Source organism: Coloeus monedula (assembly GCF_965178545.1).
Source record: "Coloeus monedula genome assembly, chromosome: 3".
NCBI classification, from domain to species: Eukaryota; Metazoa; Chordata; class Aves; order Passeriformes; family Corvidae; genus Coloeus; species Coloeus monedula.
This window is the reverse complement of record NC_138783.1, coordinates 77,697,574-77,714,895: the sequence shown is the minus strand read 5'-3', so window position 1 is coordinate 77,714,895 and position 17,322 is coordinate 77,697,574. Positions and strand designations below refer to the sequence as shown.

The window sequence follows — 17,322 nt, the reverse complement described above, 5'->3', positions numbered from 1 at the left end:
TCAACCCATGCAAACGCCTCTATTCCAGCAAGCTGCTCTGGGAACTGACATGTGTTGATGAAACAGGGTGCCATTCTCACTAGGCAAACAATCTTCCATTTTATGTTCAAATAGTGGGAAAGGATGTGTGGGTCATGATGACACTCCCAAATGACCGCAATTCACCCCACAATTTGCTGCAATAGTTAGAAAATATTTGGTCTTAATCCAAGTGCTCTGTCTGATCATCCAGATGACTCCATGAATGCTGTGAAAATGTTCTAGTTTACACATTAGAAAAACAGGATAAAACCTGTGGTTCTACAGGCCTATGGTCAATTAAAGAAAAAGCTGTGATTCCTATAGGCCTTTTTTTAAAATCCATCTGCAATTCTTTAACTCACTAAAAGGTGACACGTAGTACTTACAGTGTTGATTCATTCTTTCTTTCAAACAATAGTTTTGCAGAAAGATGTTATGTTTTGGCTGGGATGGTGCCCATTCATATTCTTGGCTCTTCTCTAAAACCTATGAAGGCATTTACTCCATTTTCCCCAAATAAACAAACTACAGCTGCTATTCTTCGAGCATCAGCTTGCTGCCTCTGCTTAAATACAGCTTTTTAACATAAGAACATTTTAACATTTCTAAATTTTGTTAATTAAAATGTTTTGTAACACACTTCTGGGAGCTCACTCAGCTCTCATACCCTTTCATTCACTAAATAAGAAGTATAAATTAAATACATCTAGGTATATAAGGTGGAATAGTACAACTCTGCACCTTTTCTCTTACCCTTCATATACATTATCTAAATTCTCCTATTTTTTCTTGAATGAGGTCACCTATAATTGAATTTGGTGAGCTTGTTTAAATGCTTCAGAGAATATTCAGTCATCCAACAGAAATCAAACAAAAGACTTTTCCTATCTTATCTGTATCTGTTTAAATTAGAGGAATCTGACAGATAACCAAAGCATTGAATAGCTATGAAATTCAGACTCAAATGAAGGAATTTCAATAGCTACCCACTTTCCATTGAAAATACTGATATTTCATAACTAACCTATTTGCCTTGAATCCTAACTGTTCTGCTAGGTGTTCTATGGCAATATAATAGTTATTTATTCTATTAATTTCAATAGAATTTCAGTATAAAGTAATGAAAAGCAGAGACTGCACATCCAGTAACTACTAATTCAATACCATTTTTACTTTTTATTTTATACTTTATATTTTTACAAGGATTGAAAAGCAATTTGGTCTACAGAAAAAGCTAATTAGTTTTTTCATATTTGTATTAGGGATCTTCAACGCTTGGAATAATACTTTTATGCCTGAAGGTCTTTCAGTCTATCCAGAGAAATACTCTGAACTGGAGGGAAATCTTTCAGAAAATCTACCCTCTTCCACTCAAAAAATCCTCTCCTGAAACACAGTAAGTCAGAGACCTGAGTGTCTTTTGTCTCTTTTATAACAGCTCAGCACATATGCGTAGGATATATTGAGAGTCAGTTTCCAAGAAAAAGATGTCAGCAAATAAACTGAGCTGGAATACCAAAATAACCCACGAGATAAATGAAGACTCATTTTAGATGGAACTATTTATTTTGTATGCTATTCCCAGATCTCTCAAAGTTGGGTGTAGTTTTATGGAGAAGCATTAAAAAATTTGAACAAAAAAGACTTCTGATAAGACACAAGTTTTGTGACCAACTTCAAAGCTGAAAGATGTATTAGCCTTCCTCATAAATGCTTATTATTTTCATGCATAACAAATGCAATGTTTTTCAGTTTAAAAATTTGTTTCAGAAGCCCACAGAGGTGAAAGTGACAACAAAATAGAATGCTTTTAGAAAAATAAGCAATGAATTGTGGCAAGTAGAAACACATTTCTTACAATGCTGATTAAGTTATACTACAAGAATCCTGTGTACAACATGCTTTGCATATTTATTTAGATCACTGAAAAACTAAGAGGCAAACAAAACTGGAAAAAAACCCCACAAACACCACTGAAACTGCTTATACTGGCATCAGCTGGAAAGGACTGCATTCTTGTCACTTACAGAACCCTATAAAGTCACAAGACCACACAACTTGGATTATATCACCATTTGGACCAAAAAAACCCAAGAAAATGAAATAAAGATTAAGAAAATTACAATTCATTGTCAAATACTTTGGGAAAAGCTATTTGTAACCTGTTGTTTCCCTCTGAGATGTTTATTCTCCAAAGGGTGCAAGTTACATTGATTTGATGGTTTCTCTCCCTGTAAAGAGTCACTGTCTATTGGCTGGGCCCTGTAGCCTGTTCTGCTTGGACAAGCAACAAGGCAGATTGGAAGAGAAGTATCACCACGTCAACTCTGTCTGGACTTATGCTTGAGTTTAATATTGCCAAACAAACATGAATCCAACTAGAAACATTATACAAGACTATCCTGATGCCTTAGGTTTTAACTTTTTCTATTTTTCAAATCCTGTACTGCCTAATGTGTAACTCTTAAATTTCTTGTGGCCTGTTAGATGCTGTTCTTTCATGCTGGTTAGACATAACAACCCTCTCTAGGTTTCCACCAAGGAAAAGGACACCAGGCCCCAAACTGTGTAAACTAAGGCCTTTGAAGAGGAGGGCAAACTTGGGGTAGTTACATCATTAACTGGGGTTGTAATTGGAGAATTGATCCTGATATGCAAATGGACGAAACTTATAAAAGTGTGAAGAACTTGGGACCCGGGGTCCATCTTGGGTGTAGCCTTTTGACTGCCCAGGGTGTACCTTTGAAGGCCCTTCAAATAAATACCTACCTTTACTCTCTTATTCTTGTCTAGTCTCTGTTTTTTAGGTGGTCATCTCAGGCATTGCCCTTACCCTATGCTTTGGACTTTATTCAGTAATTTTGCTTTAGACTTCATGGCCTATATAACCATATATTCTAACTATCAAATTTCTTTTTGTAAGGGGAGAGAAATCTTCCACATCTTGGAGCTGACAGACTTGATGAGGAGCTTGGAGGTGCTTTTACATAAAGAAAAATACTTGCTTAACTCATCTCTCAGTAAGAAGTATCTTGACAAAATGAAGTAATCTCAGAATTATTTCTTTAGAGATACATTCAATATAAGTGGAATTAAGTCTTCATGTATTTTTCACTGACATATTTCCATTAGCAAATTATTTGCATCAGTTAAAGTTCTGCCATGCTGTCCTTCCTGATTTCAACCTGAGTAATTTATAATACTTTTATTGTGCTTTTATAGAAAAGTTTGATCACAATGGAAATTTCATAGGCTTTGTAAAATGATTTGCATATTACCATAATTCTGCTTTTTAATTTTTAAAATATTAATTTATATTTACACTCTTCAAAACACACATCAGTCAGACAACTAGGCTCTATATGTATTTTTCTAGTAGCTGCATTTGAAAAAACCAAACCACCAAATATGCACTTATATCAATGAAAGATTGAAAGATACTGGAATTAATCGTATATGGAGAAGACAATCAAACTAAATATTATGAGATGTCTCAAAACTGCCTAATACTTTAGAAGTGATTTATCTGGGTGCAGTCAACATGCTAAAATGAGAATATCAGTCATTAATATCTGGAATACAAGATTTCCGTATTACTGAAATGTGGTTTTAGCCATCAGTGTAACTTGGAGCAGCCATCTCTCATTACTCCCACAGAAATATTTTCCTGACAGAAAATCTCCCAGGAAAAAGTAGAAAGGAAACACAAATATTTCATTTTCTAATTGTTATGAAAAGCCAACCAAGTAGTAAATGCAGTACAAAGAGCAGAACCTGATTTAAATGATGTTGTATGTTGTCAGCACTGCAGATACCGGCAAAATTTCAACTGCAAAAATATTCATGTGTAGTGCTGTATTTCCCCACTCCTTTCCTTACTTCCCACATTGTCCCCCCTTTCCTGCCCCTAGTCCTGGCCACACCCTCGGGTTCTCCCTATTGGTTCCAGTACCCCAACTCCGCCCATGTACCGCCCCTAGCCCTGAGCCCAATAGTCCATGGGCTTTCTCCGCCCCCCTCATCCCCATATAAAACCCCCGGATCCCTGACCGTGGGGGCTCTCTGCCTCTGGGAACCGGCTCGTCATCGTGTGAATAAAGTTCCTCTGAGGTCCCCATGCAGGGACCCTTCTCGCCTCTTTATCACCACCGTGTTGAGGAGCCGATGGCTGGCCGGAGCAGGAGCGCGGGGCTGTCCGGAAGGACTGTGGGAAGCAGAACAGCCGCTCTCCCTGAAGCAGCCCCGCAGGAAGGTTTGCGGCTTGCTAAACCAAGCCACACAACATTCATGGATTAGTTTTTAGTTTGGCATAAGAAATACATCAACTCCTTCTTTTGAGTGTACAAATGAAACACAAATCACAAACTATAGCTATGTGTGGCCAGAACTGTCACTCCTGTTCCTACAGTAGAGACAGCCTATATCCTGTTTATTTGCTTCTTTTCACCAATATTTAAAAATAAGGAAACTGAAGTATAACTAAAGGCCAGTGGGTCTGATCCTACATAATTTATTAAAAGAGCTAAATCTACTGGAAGACCTTTTGTATCATTTCATCTATGAAATCCAAGCTAGAAACTTGTGAGTGCTCTATGTTTTATTGTCTCATGCTCAGGATAACTTCTTGTCTTTTTGGCACTGTCCATTCTGCACGGTCCACCATTTGTTTTAGTGATGTTTTTCATCTTATTCTACAGTTGAATTAAGTGCAAGATGCTGTTCTAACCTGTACACTGAGAGCAAAGACTAACCTTCATCTCATTTTATAACATTACAGTGAGATGCATTGCTTAGTTGAAAAATTGGACTCTCTTTTGAGGTCAGCAACAAATATCCAGCAGAACCAAAAATGTGTTCTTTATTTTTCAATCTGCTATTTTCTCCTTCATAGTTATATGTATTTTATGAGTTAACAAGACAAGACAGATAAAAAGGCTCTTTGCTGCTGCAAATTGAAATCTGGTATTAGGAAGTTGAGTTCCTACTGATATGGAAAGTTCTGGTGGCTAAATGAAAAATACATGTTATGGGAGTTTAAACTCCCATAGGTTAACTTGCAATATAAATGACATTATGGGATGTTGAATGTTATATTACAGAGCAGGTGACACTGAGTAACACAGAGAAATAAGAAATATAAGAGCAGAGTTTTTCCTATTACCTTCTAAACACATCAAAATTTCCCAAATGTGTCAGAACACTTTTAGATTCCACTCTTGCAAAAATGCTCAATGAATTTTGGCCATACCAGCTCTGTCATTGCACTCTGCATCAAACTAGTTCTCTTGACTATAGAAATGGTAAGATCTTCTGTTGATAAGGCAGAGACAATGGAGGGGGAAGAAAAGATCTACGTTTTTCCTAGTATTTCCTGCTTCTGAAAAAGCTTTCTTTACAAGAAGACATATTACAAGAAAGGAATCCATAGGACCCTTATCAGAAATTACTTCCTGAATTTTTTGTTTTACTAAAATTCTAATCTCTCTAATGGTTTAAGTTTTTGCTCCACTAAATCTGGCACTGATATGGGCTACTGGCTAGGGATTTTTATCACAGTCTCTTTGCCAAGTTATGAGAAATTTATAGCTCAGCCAAACACTCTTCACCTTCTTCTATTAGCTTATCTTTAAAAAGCCTTTCCAAAACAAGTAAATTGACTAAGTGTAATGTATGCCCTTGTGTATCTGTGTGGCTTCATTAGAAAAAAAAAGAAGATTTTGTTTACATTAAGGAGCATATGTAATATATATGTGGCACATATATATTACATTATGTAATATTCATACAAGATTATACATTTGAGCAGGCTTTGCCATATTGCTAATGTTTGGAGCTTCTGGCAGCATAGGATAGTATTTGTACAGCTCAAAAAAGACCTGAATAAGCAGTCAAAAGGTAAAGAAAATTCAATGATTTAGACTGACAGTGTCTACATATTTGAATTCTTTTACTGAGTTTTGGGTTGATTTTTAATCTTCAATAAATGTAAAACTTAAACTTCCTCTGAAATTCAAGAACTAAAAAAGCATAAGGAGCCGATAATAAAAACCCCCAAATTTCTCATTAATGGAATCTGGCAGATTAGGTACAATCAAAAATCACTTTTTGTGTTTCTGCATGTATTGTTCATTTGCAGCAGTAGGGTTTATTTGTAAAGAGAAATTAAGGCTGGTTGCCAACAGTACTTTGTTTCTGTATTTCAGAAAGGAATCTGTGGTTCTAAATAGATAATATGCTACCTGAGACGTTATCATAAACAGATTAGCCCTCATCAAGCAATGGCTCAGAATTATAATACAAAGCAAATCGATGTCAGTTTTGCTTTGACATCATTGTCAAAAAGATCACCTTTTATTGATATTGTATAATAAACTCAGCAAAGTATTTTTAGATGTAACCAAGTGTTTTGATAGTTACTTGCTCTGAGTTAAATTTATCTCTCCATTACATTTGCCTGAATAATGGAGAACATAATTTGACATGTTTTTCTAACATGAAGTTTAGAGAATCTGAAATAGTAAATCAATTTATCAGAAAAAACACAACATTCAAGATATTACATAGTTTCAAGTTTGTTTTCAGTGTATGAAAACTGCTTGTTTATGCAGTTTTTTAAAATGGATGCAGATTTCAAGACAAAATATCTTAGATGTATAAAAAGGTGTCATGGCGTAACAAATACTTTCCTCAGATATATGGTTTTAAATGCAGTGGAATACATGCAGAAGCAAAATGCAGAAAAATGGACAGAGAGACAAATTTTGTTTCAACTAAAGTTGAAATAAAACTGTCAGTACTCCTCTAGGCAACATTCTAATTATTGCACAATTATTTTTTCCCTTAAAAATAGGGGTGTTTGCCAAACTTAGAATTCAAATTATCAAGTTTATCAATACTGAACGAGTCAAATAATGATTTAACCGAAGATATGTTTTTAGAAATAGTATCCTTTTCACCTTTCTTAGTGTAATACAGCATTGCCTCAATTAAGCACAGCCAAAGTAGTAAGTACAAACCAATTACAATGATATTTAATCCCACCTGTTTGGGATTGTAAAATGAAACTCACATGTTCTTCATTTGGATTTGTAATCCTTAAAAAAACCAGCACAACTGCATGGAAGTAGCTCTTTCAGGTAACTGAACTATAAAAGCATGGCCAAGTTCCCTAGTCTGGGTGTATGCTTCATTCACAGTCATATGCCAGCGAGACCTCCTGCCCCAAATCCCCCAAACCAGAAGGGAAACCAGTTCAGGTAAGAGGCACAATATTTTCAGCTGGTCCCTTGCCTGTGAAACTGGGAGATCAGCACAGTGAAGTGCCTGAGGGATATCCTGACAGGTAAACAGGGACCCAGCCCTACATAAGTGCAATTAATTGAGACATCAAATCCTCCACTGAAGAGAAAACTCTTTTGAGGTGTTAATATACATGGTAACCTAGGACAGAAATAGCAGCACTATTTACTCTGGAAGAAAGAAGTCCTTTGAGAAGGTATAGCTATGGCCTTGGAAAAGTACAAAATAATGGTCCCAGAAACCCACAGCATTTGAGCAATAAATAATGAACGTATTTCCTGTTTCTAGAGATATCTTATGTAACATCCCTGGGTTAATTCATAGCATTTTAAGAGCAGTGGCAAAACAGCTTCCCCAGCACTTCCCCTGAATATAAACAGAGAAAAATTTGCTATTCTCTGCAACTTCCAAACTGTGCTCATATGTAATAGACAGGCATTTCCCTTTGATGTTAAAGAATATGAAGGAGTTCGAGATGAGGAATGAAAATGGAACTAAAAAGTCATCATTTGGGTCCAATGGTTTCATTATAAAATCTTTAAACTTTTTGACAACACTGATCAGTCTTGCTATTTTCAAAAGAAGCTGTAGCATCTAAGTGCTGCAGTCAACATAGGGCCTGCTGAAAATGCTGAGTAAGTAACTCTCATATCCCTTCAAGTTTTGAGAAGTTTTTTCCTGCAAATGGAGAAATAATACAGTTCAAGAGAGCTGTGTTCGCATGCCAAAGGTGGAATTGTAGAATGGTTGAATTTGTACAATGGCTGTATTTGTAGCTGTCATATGACATGATGATGGGTGATGTGTTTCACGTGCACTAATATCTTTTAAGCCTTAAAGAGAATGGCATACTTAATCACCATATGTGATTTTCACAAGACATGTCAAAGCTCATGGTCCCCTGCTGTCATTCAACTAAACACTTGCATTTTCAGAAATTCACAGTCCCTCTTTAGGAGCTGCAATCTTCAAGAGTCACTCTGAGTGAAGCCATTAGCACCCTCCAGGATGCACGCCCAAGTAACAAGTTGTCAATGGTGTCACTGGCAAAATCAGGCCAGATGAGTCCCAGCTCTTTTGAGCCAGTAACAGGAGCACAATCCCCATAGTCCTGCAGGAGGGAATCTCCTTCTTCAGTGACACATCCTAAAGCAAATATACAGGGCAATGGATGCTGTGAATCGCTTGTAAGAATCTATACTGCCCCAGGGGGAGCAGGCAAGTGCTGGTGCTATTTGCATTCAGCTGGCAGTCCCTCAACTTCAGAGAGCTTCTCTCAGGCTGAATTCATTTCCATCTGAGGAATTATATCCTTTATACTTCTGAGGTAAGAAAAGCAGTGGGAAATAACAAATACAGTTCCCCTCTTCTACACATTACCTTACTGAATGGTGATGTTCCCTTTATTTCAGGGGGGCTCCTATATACTCCAAGACATTGGATCTTGGTATTGTATTTAAATTGTAGGCAGTGAGTCTACTATTTCTGGAAAACAAAGAGGAAAATATGGGATCATGGAGGTTACTCCTTATCAGAGAATTAAAAAAATTATAATACTGTAATCTTTTAATTAGACATTGTCAAGTTGAGTTCACTTTTCATTTGTACAATTACATATCTTTAACCTGAACTGACATAATTGTTAACAGATGTTAAGTCTGTGTTTTTAACAGCACTGCAAATTCCTTCACACTGCTACCTATGCATTATGGAGACTAATGGGCCTGAGGCACACTAAAGATTTTTTCATAAACAACATTAGATTTACATCTGCAAATCTTGTTCTCAATCTCTGAGCAACCAAATTTGCAGTTGTCTCACACCTCAGAGTACTCTACTAATTTTCATTTCCTTTTGTAAAAATAAGCTAAAGTAGGGAAAAATAATTCTGAACTAGGGATTCCATTTTTTCTTATATAATCACAATGTGACTCCACACCCTTAGAGCCATCCACCAAACTGACACTTCATCTAAGGGAATAGATATTGGTGTACAATAATAGCTACTATAGTCCACAGACAAGAGACTTAAAGAAACTATTACTTCTTCAAACTCTGGAGGCACTAAAGTTGTTTTATGAAATAAGTAGAAGAGATGAAAAGCATTAGGTTAAGAAAATTTTCCCTATTTCATTCTGATGGTTGGCAAAGATGGATTCACTTGAGGGGCCATGATAACTTTGGCTCAGGAAGGAAGCAAGAAAAGATGATTTTAGCCTAACATTTTAAATCCTTTCTAAGCATACAATTACTGAAAATAAGGCTTTCTATTCAGGGTTTGAGTTTTAGGCTGCCTTGACTATGAACGCTATTAGTTTTCATATCAGCACAAGATGCAAATTATGGAATTTTAGTGTTTGTGTCCATTCAATGCTCATCAAACTTTCTACCAGAAACTCTGAATTTGGAATGGCAGCCTGGGGCTGCAGGAATCTTTCGGAATGCTTTTCCACAGAGGAAATAATAGAACATACTTTTTCTCACAGAGTCTTTGTGAAAGGCTAATACATAAAAAAATAGCACAGGATACCTTCATATGATGATTAAGGAGGAAGGTGGTAGAGCGAAGATATTCAAGTATCAGGTAACTAAGTTTGCTAAAACCCCTGATTTAGCTCTTATTCGCCATGATTAAACCAGAGCAAGGCTTTTGCCTACTGAGTGTTATGACAGACTGCCAGCCTTTGCTCTGTATTAGGCAAAGATAAATAAAGGGAAAGATGGAGCAGATTCTCCAGGAAACTATGCTAAAACACATGGAAAACAAAGAGGTAACTGGTGACATTCAGTATTGCTTTATGAAGGGGAAATCATGCCTGAATAGGTAACCTTCTATGATGAGGCTACAGCACTGGTGGATAGAGCAGAGCAACTGACGTCGTCTACCTGGACCCATGAAAGGGTTTGACACTGTCCTGCATGACATCCTTGTCTCCAAATTGGGGAGACATGGATCTGATGGATGGACCACTCGGTGGAAGAAGAACTGGCTGGATGGCTGCACTCAGAGTTGTGGTCAATACCTCATTGTCCACGTGGAGCCCAGTGATGAGTGGTGTCCCTCAGGGGTCACTACGGGGGCTGACACTGTTTGATTTCATTGTTGGTGACAGGGACAGTGGGATTGAGTGCCACCCCAGCAAGTCTGCTGATGACACCAGCTTGTGTGTGTGGCAATGCCAAGCTCGCACCAGTGTGGTGTGGTCGGCATGCTGGAGGGAAGGGCTGTGCCGTTCAGGGGTTCAGAGGGGCCTTGACAAGCTTGAGAGGTGGATCTGAGTGAACTTCATGAAATTCAGCAAGGCCAAGTGCCAAGTTCTGCACCTGGATCATTGCAGTCCCAGACACACCTACAGGCTGAGTGGAGATGTGATTGAGAGCAGCCCTGCAGAGAAGGGTGTGTTGGCTGATGAAAGACTCAGCATGAGCCAGCAGTGTGTGCTCACAGCCCAGAAAGGCAGCCCTGGGCTGCATTAAAAGCAGCATGGCCAGCAGGGCAAGGGAGGCGATTCTGCTCCTTCCCTCTTGTCTTTCTGAGATCCCACCTGGAGTGCTGCATCCAGCTCTGGTGTCCCCAGCATAAGGACACGGAATGGTTGGAGCAAATCCAGAGGGCTATAAAGGTCATAGGAAGACTAGAGCACCTTCCCTACGAGGGCAGGCTGAGTAAGTTGGAGCTGTTCAGCCTGGAGAAGGTTGCTCTGAGACCTCCTAAAAATCACAAGAAAATAGTACAAGATTACTATTACAATTATAGACTGATTTTTCTGTGAACCAAAGTGAATCTTGAAGACACAGTTATTCTTGTAATAAGCCATTAAAAAGTCACATTAGGGTGGTCTCTTGAAGCATTAAAAGGAAAATGTCTATTCTTGTGCTTGCACATGGGACAGAGAAAGCACAGAGACCTGAGGACTTTCATAAGCACTAAATAAAAACTGATTGCATATTTTCATCACTAAAGCTTTCACTAGGAGTAAGTAATTAAGGTTTTGTTGGGTAGTTTTTCTGAAAATGATCTAGTTGCTCTAAGTGAGACTGCATGGTATACTCTGCCTCAGGAGAACTCCTAAGGTAAGTGTCTGAGTCATACTGATGGGAAGAAAAAAGGGATTCTTAAAGCACAACAAGAAGAAAGTTAATTAGTAATGCAGAGCCATTGTAATGACAATAAGTGAAGTAATTTTAACACTGGAAGGAGAAGCTTTTGCTGAAGGCTTGCAGGTATGATTTTCTCTGGTGAAGCCTGGCAGGATGGTGGCAGTAAGAGGTGTCTGGCTCTCAGGTGTGCAGGCCTTGAATCCTGCAGTGTGAACACACTGCCCCCTGATCTGCCTTACTACACTACAGAGCTTGTCAAATACCAAATACACTCATAGCAAAGCCACTTGCTCTCCACTCTAAGCAGAAGGATGGCTGTGGACATGAACTCTTGGCTCCTTTTCACAGACAGGAATGCAATCTCTGTTACTGCACAACTCCTGAAGTGTTTTCCACAATCTCCTGCCTACTAGAACATGGGGGTAAGGTCGAGGTAGCCTAATTTATCATTGAATAATTTGTAGGGGAAAAAAAGGACTTGTAATTTCTGCTACTATAGATAGCCATGCAGTGTCAAACCTCCACAGATTGCATTTGATACACTACTACACAGGCATTACACTTTGTCACTAATTACAGCAACAAAGAATTTATCAGTTACTTTAGATTTCCACAAAAAAATGTAGCTCAGATACAGTAATTGCTATGATTAAAACAACTACCTGGATTTTTACTCTTCTGTTGTGCTGAATTACTTGTGTAAGGATTGTCATATTTGGCTCATAATCTTGCTAGACTTTCAGATTTAGTATCATCTACGTTTTTGTCTCAAGACAGAAGAAACTTAACTCTAATGCTAATTGTGAAAGAAATCCTCCAAAAACCAAATGGATTATGGCCACTTTGCCATCCTGAACCTGTGATTAAGGCAGCTGTCAGAATGAGATGCACTGCTTCCATGGAAAGAATCTTTTTACGGCTGTTGATTCTGAAGCTGAATGAGGATACCAAGAGAAAGTGTGGTGTCCACTGAGGTGGGGTCATTTTTCAGCTGACATTCTTGCTTGAGAAAAAGAGCAGTTGAAGGGAAATAAATGACCAATTATAGGGAAAGCTAAGGTTAGGGAAAGTCAAAGAATCTCAAGATAGGAACAGAGACTTAAATACAGGTTAGTAAGAGAAAGAGGAGAAACAGTATTGCTAAAATTGAGTGTCATTCTCTAAGATATAGGGGTTTTAAATTTTTCTAAGTGGGAATAATTTTATCCACCTCTTCTGTGTTTCTGTGACAGAATGAACTGTGGGATCCCTGATTCTTATTGCTGTTAATTGGTATAACTCCACGGAGAAAAACGTAATTTTGACTATATCTGTTGGGCCAGGAGACAGAGAAAATCCCCTTTTCCCCACTCCACAGAATCAGTCCGCTCCTCCCTGAGGCAATCTCCTTCCTCAGCAGTACAGTTCCTCTGCTCATGCTTTTTATCTTGCATTTGCTAACTTTGCTTGAGATGGGTGCAAAGGAGATTATGATGGGTAACTAACAGGCAAAACATCAGAAGCAAGCTTTGCAAAATACACATTTTCAAAGTCAGTGTGGCGGGTTTACTTTTAAATACCTCTTAAATATTTTATATAGATACCTGGAAGGAGCATTTTTTTCATTACAGTTTTATAATTACAATATGATATTAAAGACTGTCTTCCTTTCTCAGGCAAAATTCTGAGTTGCAGATGATCTGCTAGAATGAGATGTGCTACATTTGGCTTTTATGGCACAATAACATAGGCAACAAAATACAAAAAGCCTATAATGAAATGTTACACAAAAAAGACAAAACCAGGAAATATGTAATAAGCCATGTATCGTGCTGCTGCAGCTGTTTCACCTCTTACCAGTTTTCACAGTCTATAAAATCTTGGAAAGCACCAGATGTTTAGGGGAAGTTGTCCCACTCTCCCTGGCTTTGAAAGTAGAGGCAAGATTTATTAGTGCTATATATATGTGATTTCAGTCCTGACTTCTATATTTATAAACTAGGTGAAACATGCAACACATCCTGTTGTCAAACAGCCCATTTACTTTCTTCTGCTCCTCTTCATGTGCAGATCTTGGCTGTTGCTGGATCATTGCTGTAACTACAGAACAGTATCAGGACATGCAGTCCAAACTACAGGATTTACCCAGTTACTGAGAAACATATCTGAGAGTTTTCTCCTAGTACCAACTTCTGTCAAAACAACCTTGCAATGCACAGATTATGAACTAAGCAAAACTATCTTGTGTATGAATATGCACTAACATTTGGGATTCCTGCCTAGGCAGGAATTTATCTTTTTTTTTTGCTAGTGCATGGTTCCTAGTATTGGAACAGGGATAAAACTGCTCATGCATAATTTCCAATCTTCCATAGCTCAGTGGTGCTGTAAAATGCTGCTGTTCGTTTTAATTCAGTGCATAGAAGTTTTGTTGTGTTTACCACTAAGGGAATTGCATGTGTTATTAGAAAGCCCCTGACAGCTGTCAGAGACAGAGACAACTTGCCTCATTTCAATCTTTCATACAGGAAGGACCCTCATCTTCAGCAAAGCTGTCAGAGGCCTGAAAAATGGGATAAAACAGAATACCTTTTCCAAACACATGAAAATCTCTGTATCTCCTCTATTTTCTTCCCCATAAAGTTACAGAGAGGAAGCTGTATAGTTAGAAGAAAGAGGAAATAGGATTTGATGTATTTCTACTGTATACTGCCTTGTCATCACTGACCTGTAGAGATAATTGCATAGTAGCCTGCCTGACATGGTATTTAATAAATTAGCACTATGTTTTAACATAACATACAAGCTTTCATGCAGTTTTTATTTTCTGAGAGCAAGAACAATCAAAACCAGAGAGACATTGATGAAGACAAGGGCTTTGCAGCAAAGACTCTGAAAGTCTGAATCTGTAAGAATTTCCACACTTTCCAACACATCTCACCATGCCCAGCACTCTCACTGAATTTAAAGCAACAGAAAAGGAAATCTCTTAACACCTCAAACCTTAACTTCCAGCTTTTGATTTAAACAGGTGCTTGCCATAATAAAAACTCTGTTTATTTTAGTTCAAATGTTTTGAGAATAAGCACTTGCTTATTCTTCAGTGACAGAGAAAGTAGCTTATGCAATGTCTTTACAGGTTAGCATTGTTTTCCCATCAGCTCCTACTTAGCTTTCTAATGATGACCAGATTCTCCTTTTCACTCCAGTAATCCCACAGGTATCCCTCCATACAGCGCTATTTCTGATGCCAACTCCTTTAACCAGTACAAGAGTCTGGGAAGGCAAATGTATCTGCATAATTTGTTTAATATTGTTGTTTGCATGCTATTTTTATAGCACACTCATTGCTTGTTTTCACTTTTCATACTCTGATTCATTTTTCATCCTGTTTTCTTCTCCCTATCCATCTTGCACTGCTGAGTAAAGCAAAAATCCATGAATGAGTCAGAGTCAAATTTTCAAAGTCAAATTGGTCAGTGGGGTTTGAAATTAAGCAGAATGAGATTGCTTATGTTTTATCTTTCCAAAAATAGAAAACAAATTTTTCTTTGGCTGCAATAAAGAAAGTTTTATCCCATTTTTCCAGCTGCATTTATTTTTCTGAAATCCAGTCTAGACTGTGAGGCTCATTAGCATCTAGGGTAACTAGCTGTTTCCATTCCTTCCATATTTTTATCAGCCTTGTCTAACTCTCATCCTATCCTATCACCAAAAGCAACCTAAAACTAATATTTTTTCTTATATGTAACTCTTCTGGGAGGTTTTTGGGTTTTTTTGGTTGTGAGTTTTGGGCTTTTTTTTTTTTTTTGTTGGCTGTTTTTTTTTGTTTTGCTTTGTTTTACTACAGGATAGCTGAATGACTTTAAGGGAGATTTCTTTTTTGTTTTATTCTTAGTTTATTTGAGTGAAGAATTATGTGAATAAAACCATAGGAGCAGTTTTTGTTACATATGTATTCTATGCTCCATTCTAACATTGGGTTGCATGTTTGGTACTTTCTATTCAGTACACTGGGAGAAATTAGCACATTTTAAGAAAGAATGAGGAATTAATGATTTCTCATGTATGTAACTTTTGAACGTTTTTGCCTATATACTAGCAGAATTAAGAACAGCAGCTGTTGTGATTTATGTTGACCGGATGTTATACAATGTTATTATCTTCTCAGCTTGCAAGAGCCTAGTTTTCAGTTGTAATACATACTATTTCTGCCATATTAAGCTTGTTATCAAATCCTCAACCAAATCTTTCTCAACATTTCACATAGCATGTAATAATTCATCTCAGGAGCTGTAACACCACATCATTCCTTTGGAAATATGAAATGTGAAACGTGACTGGCTTAGGGCAGGGTGAGCAGTCATTTCTTACTGCAAGCCATTAAGTTCAATTAGAAAGTGAGCTGCATCTGCAGTTGTTCATACTGAATATTGACCAACAGTGTCTTCTAACCTCACAGAACTCTGCAGAGATTTGCTATTACCAGAGTTTCCTTTCACTAATATTTAAACTCTTCTTACCTATGAACAGATTCCACTCAGTATCCAAATCAGCCTGATTTGCTAGGCAGCCCTTCATTACATTGAGGCAATAGTTGTTGCAAGGTTTCACAGTGGGAAGTCCTCTGCAGTAAGGGCAGTACAACATCTTCATTAACGCCCGGATGCACCCTGGGGTGGGACTGACCTGCAGAGTTTAAGGCAGGGAAAGAAAAAGAAAAAGGAGGAAATCAATCTCCTGTGAATTTCGGGATGGCTGAGATTATGCCTCTAAAGCAGTAAGTGCAGAAGGGGCAATTTGTGAAAAGAGCTCAACCCTCCTATAAGACTAATCGATTCCTGCCAATTACCTTCATTTAGCACAGCAGCGACTTTCAGGAATGCAAAAATCAACACTCCCTTACTGATAGCAGTGCTTGCCTCCCCAGCCCTCCCACACAAAATCTGCTGGAAAGCGAAGGAAAAACATTTTGGGGATCAGCTGGGTAGTAACTGACTGATCCTACCACGGAGATCCTGAGGAGACTCCTCACTCTTCCTATGTAAGATAGAACTGTCAGTCACAGCGGCACTGGATTAAAACCTCCTCTTTATCAAAGCACAGTAAATCCAGGATAATCTTGACGGTTTCTATAAATTTATTCAGAACTGCACCATGACAAAGGGATATCATTCTGTTTGCAGACAAAAATATCCTTCTGTCTTCTCAGACAAATTCATAAAAAGATCAGACAGGGTTTGTTTGGGGTTTTTAATTTTTTTTGTATGCTTTCAACATCTCAAGTGACAAAAAATATTATAGACAACAGTCTAATGCATTTCAATTTACATATCAGTATGACACGTCTGCACATGGTGGACTTCTCTTCTGTATTTAATAATCTAATCTCAGACTTTAAAAGTCATATGTACTAGTAAAATACAAATTTTCATGCCAAGTTTCTAACTTGGATTAAAAGTGCACAGTAGGTACTGCTCACATTAGCATCTGTCACGGTGCAGTGGAGCACGAGTTTCTCATGCTGGAGTGACAATCTAGAGCAATGACAAAGGGCTGCAGGTTCCTCAGTGATTTCAAAATTCCTGGACAGGAGATTGCAAAGCAATGGCACTCCTTTCACTCAACCTGTTGGTTTATGAATAAATGCAACACTACTGATATGAATTTGAAGGGATTAAACTGTTTTTCCATAATCATGGTAACTTGTGCTGAAAGCATGGATCTAACTGCACTATAGTGGTACAGGCTGAACTGATTGATGTCATTTGTATTATCAAGACTGTACTAAAATTGTGTTTCATTTCTTTTTCTCTGGAATTTGTTTCTCCCTTTTTGATGTTAAATCATTGATTTTTAGAGAACATACCCTTTACACAGGACATTTTTACATGAAAATAGTTCTGTTACGAGATACAGCAC

General features: G+C 37.9%; 1 protein-coding gene across 1 annotated transcript in view; it reads right to left on the bottom strand.

The window, feature by feature from the left end:
• Positions 1-17,322, bottom strand: part of GPC6 (glypican 6) — a gene marked incomplete at both ends in the record, with an annotated part of 751,009 nt that overhangs the window by 183,170 nt on the left and 550,517 nt on the right. Inside the window, one exon of the mRNA XM_082278450.1 lies at positions 15,924-16,089. Within this exon, the coding sequence (XP_082134576.1) occupies positions 15,924-16,089 (166 nt within the window). The remainder of the gene's footprint in view (positions 1-15,923; positions 16,090-17,322) is intronic.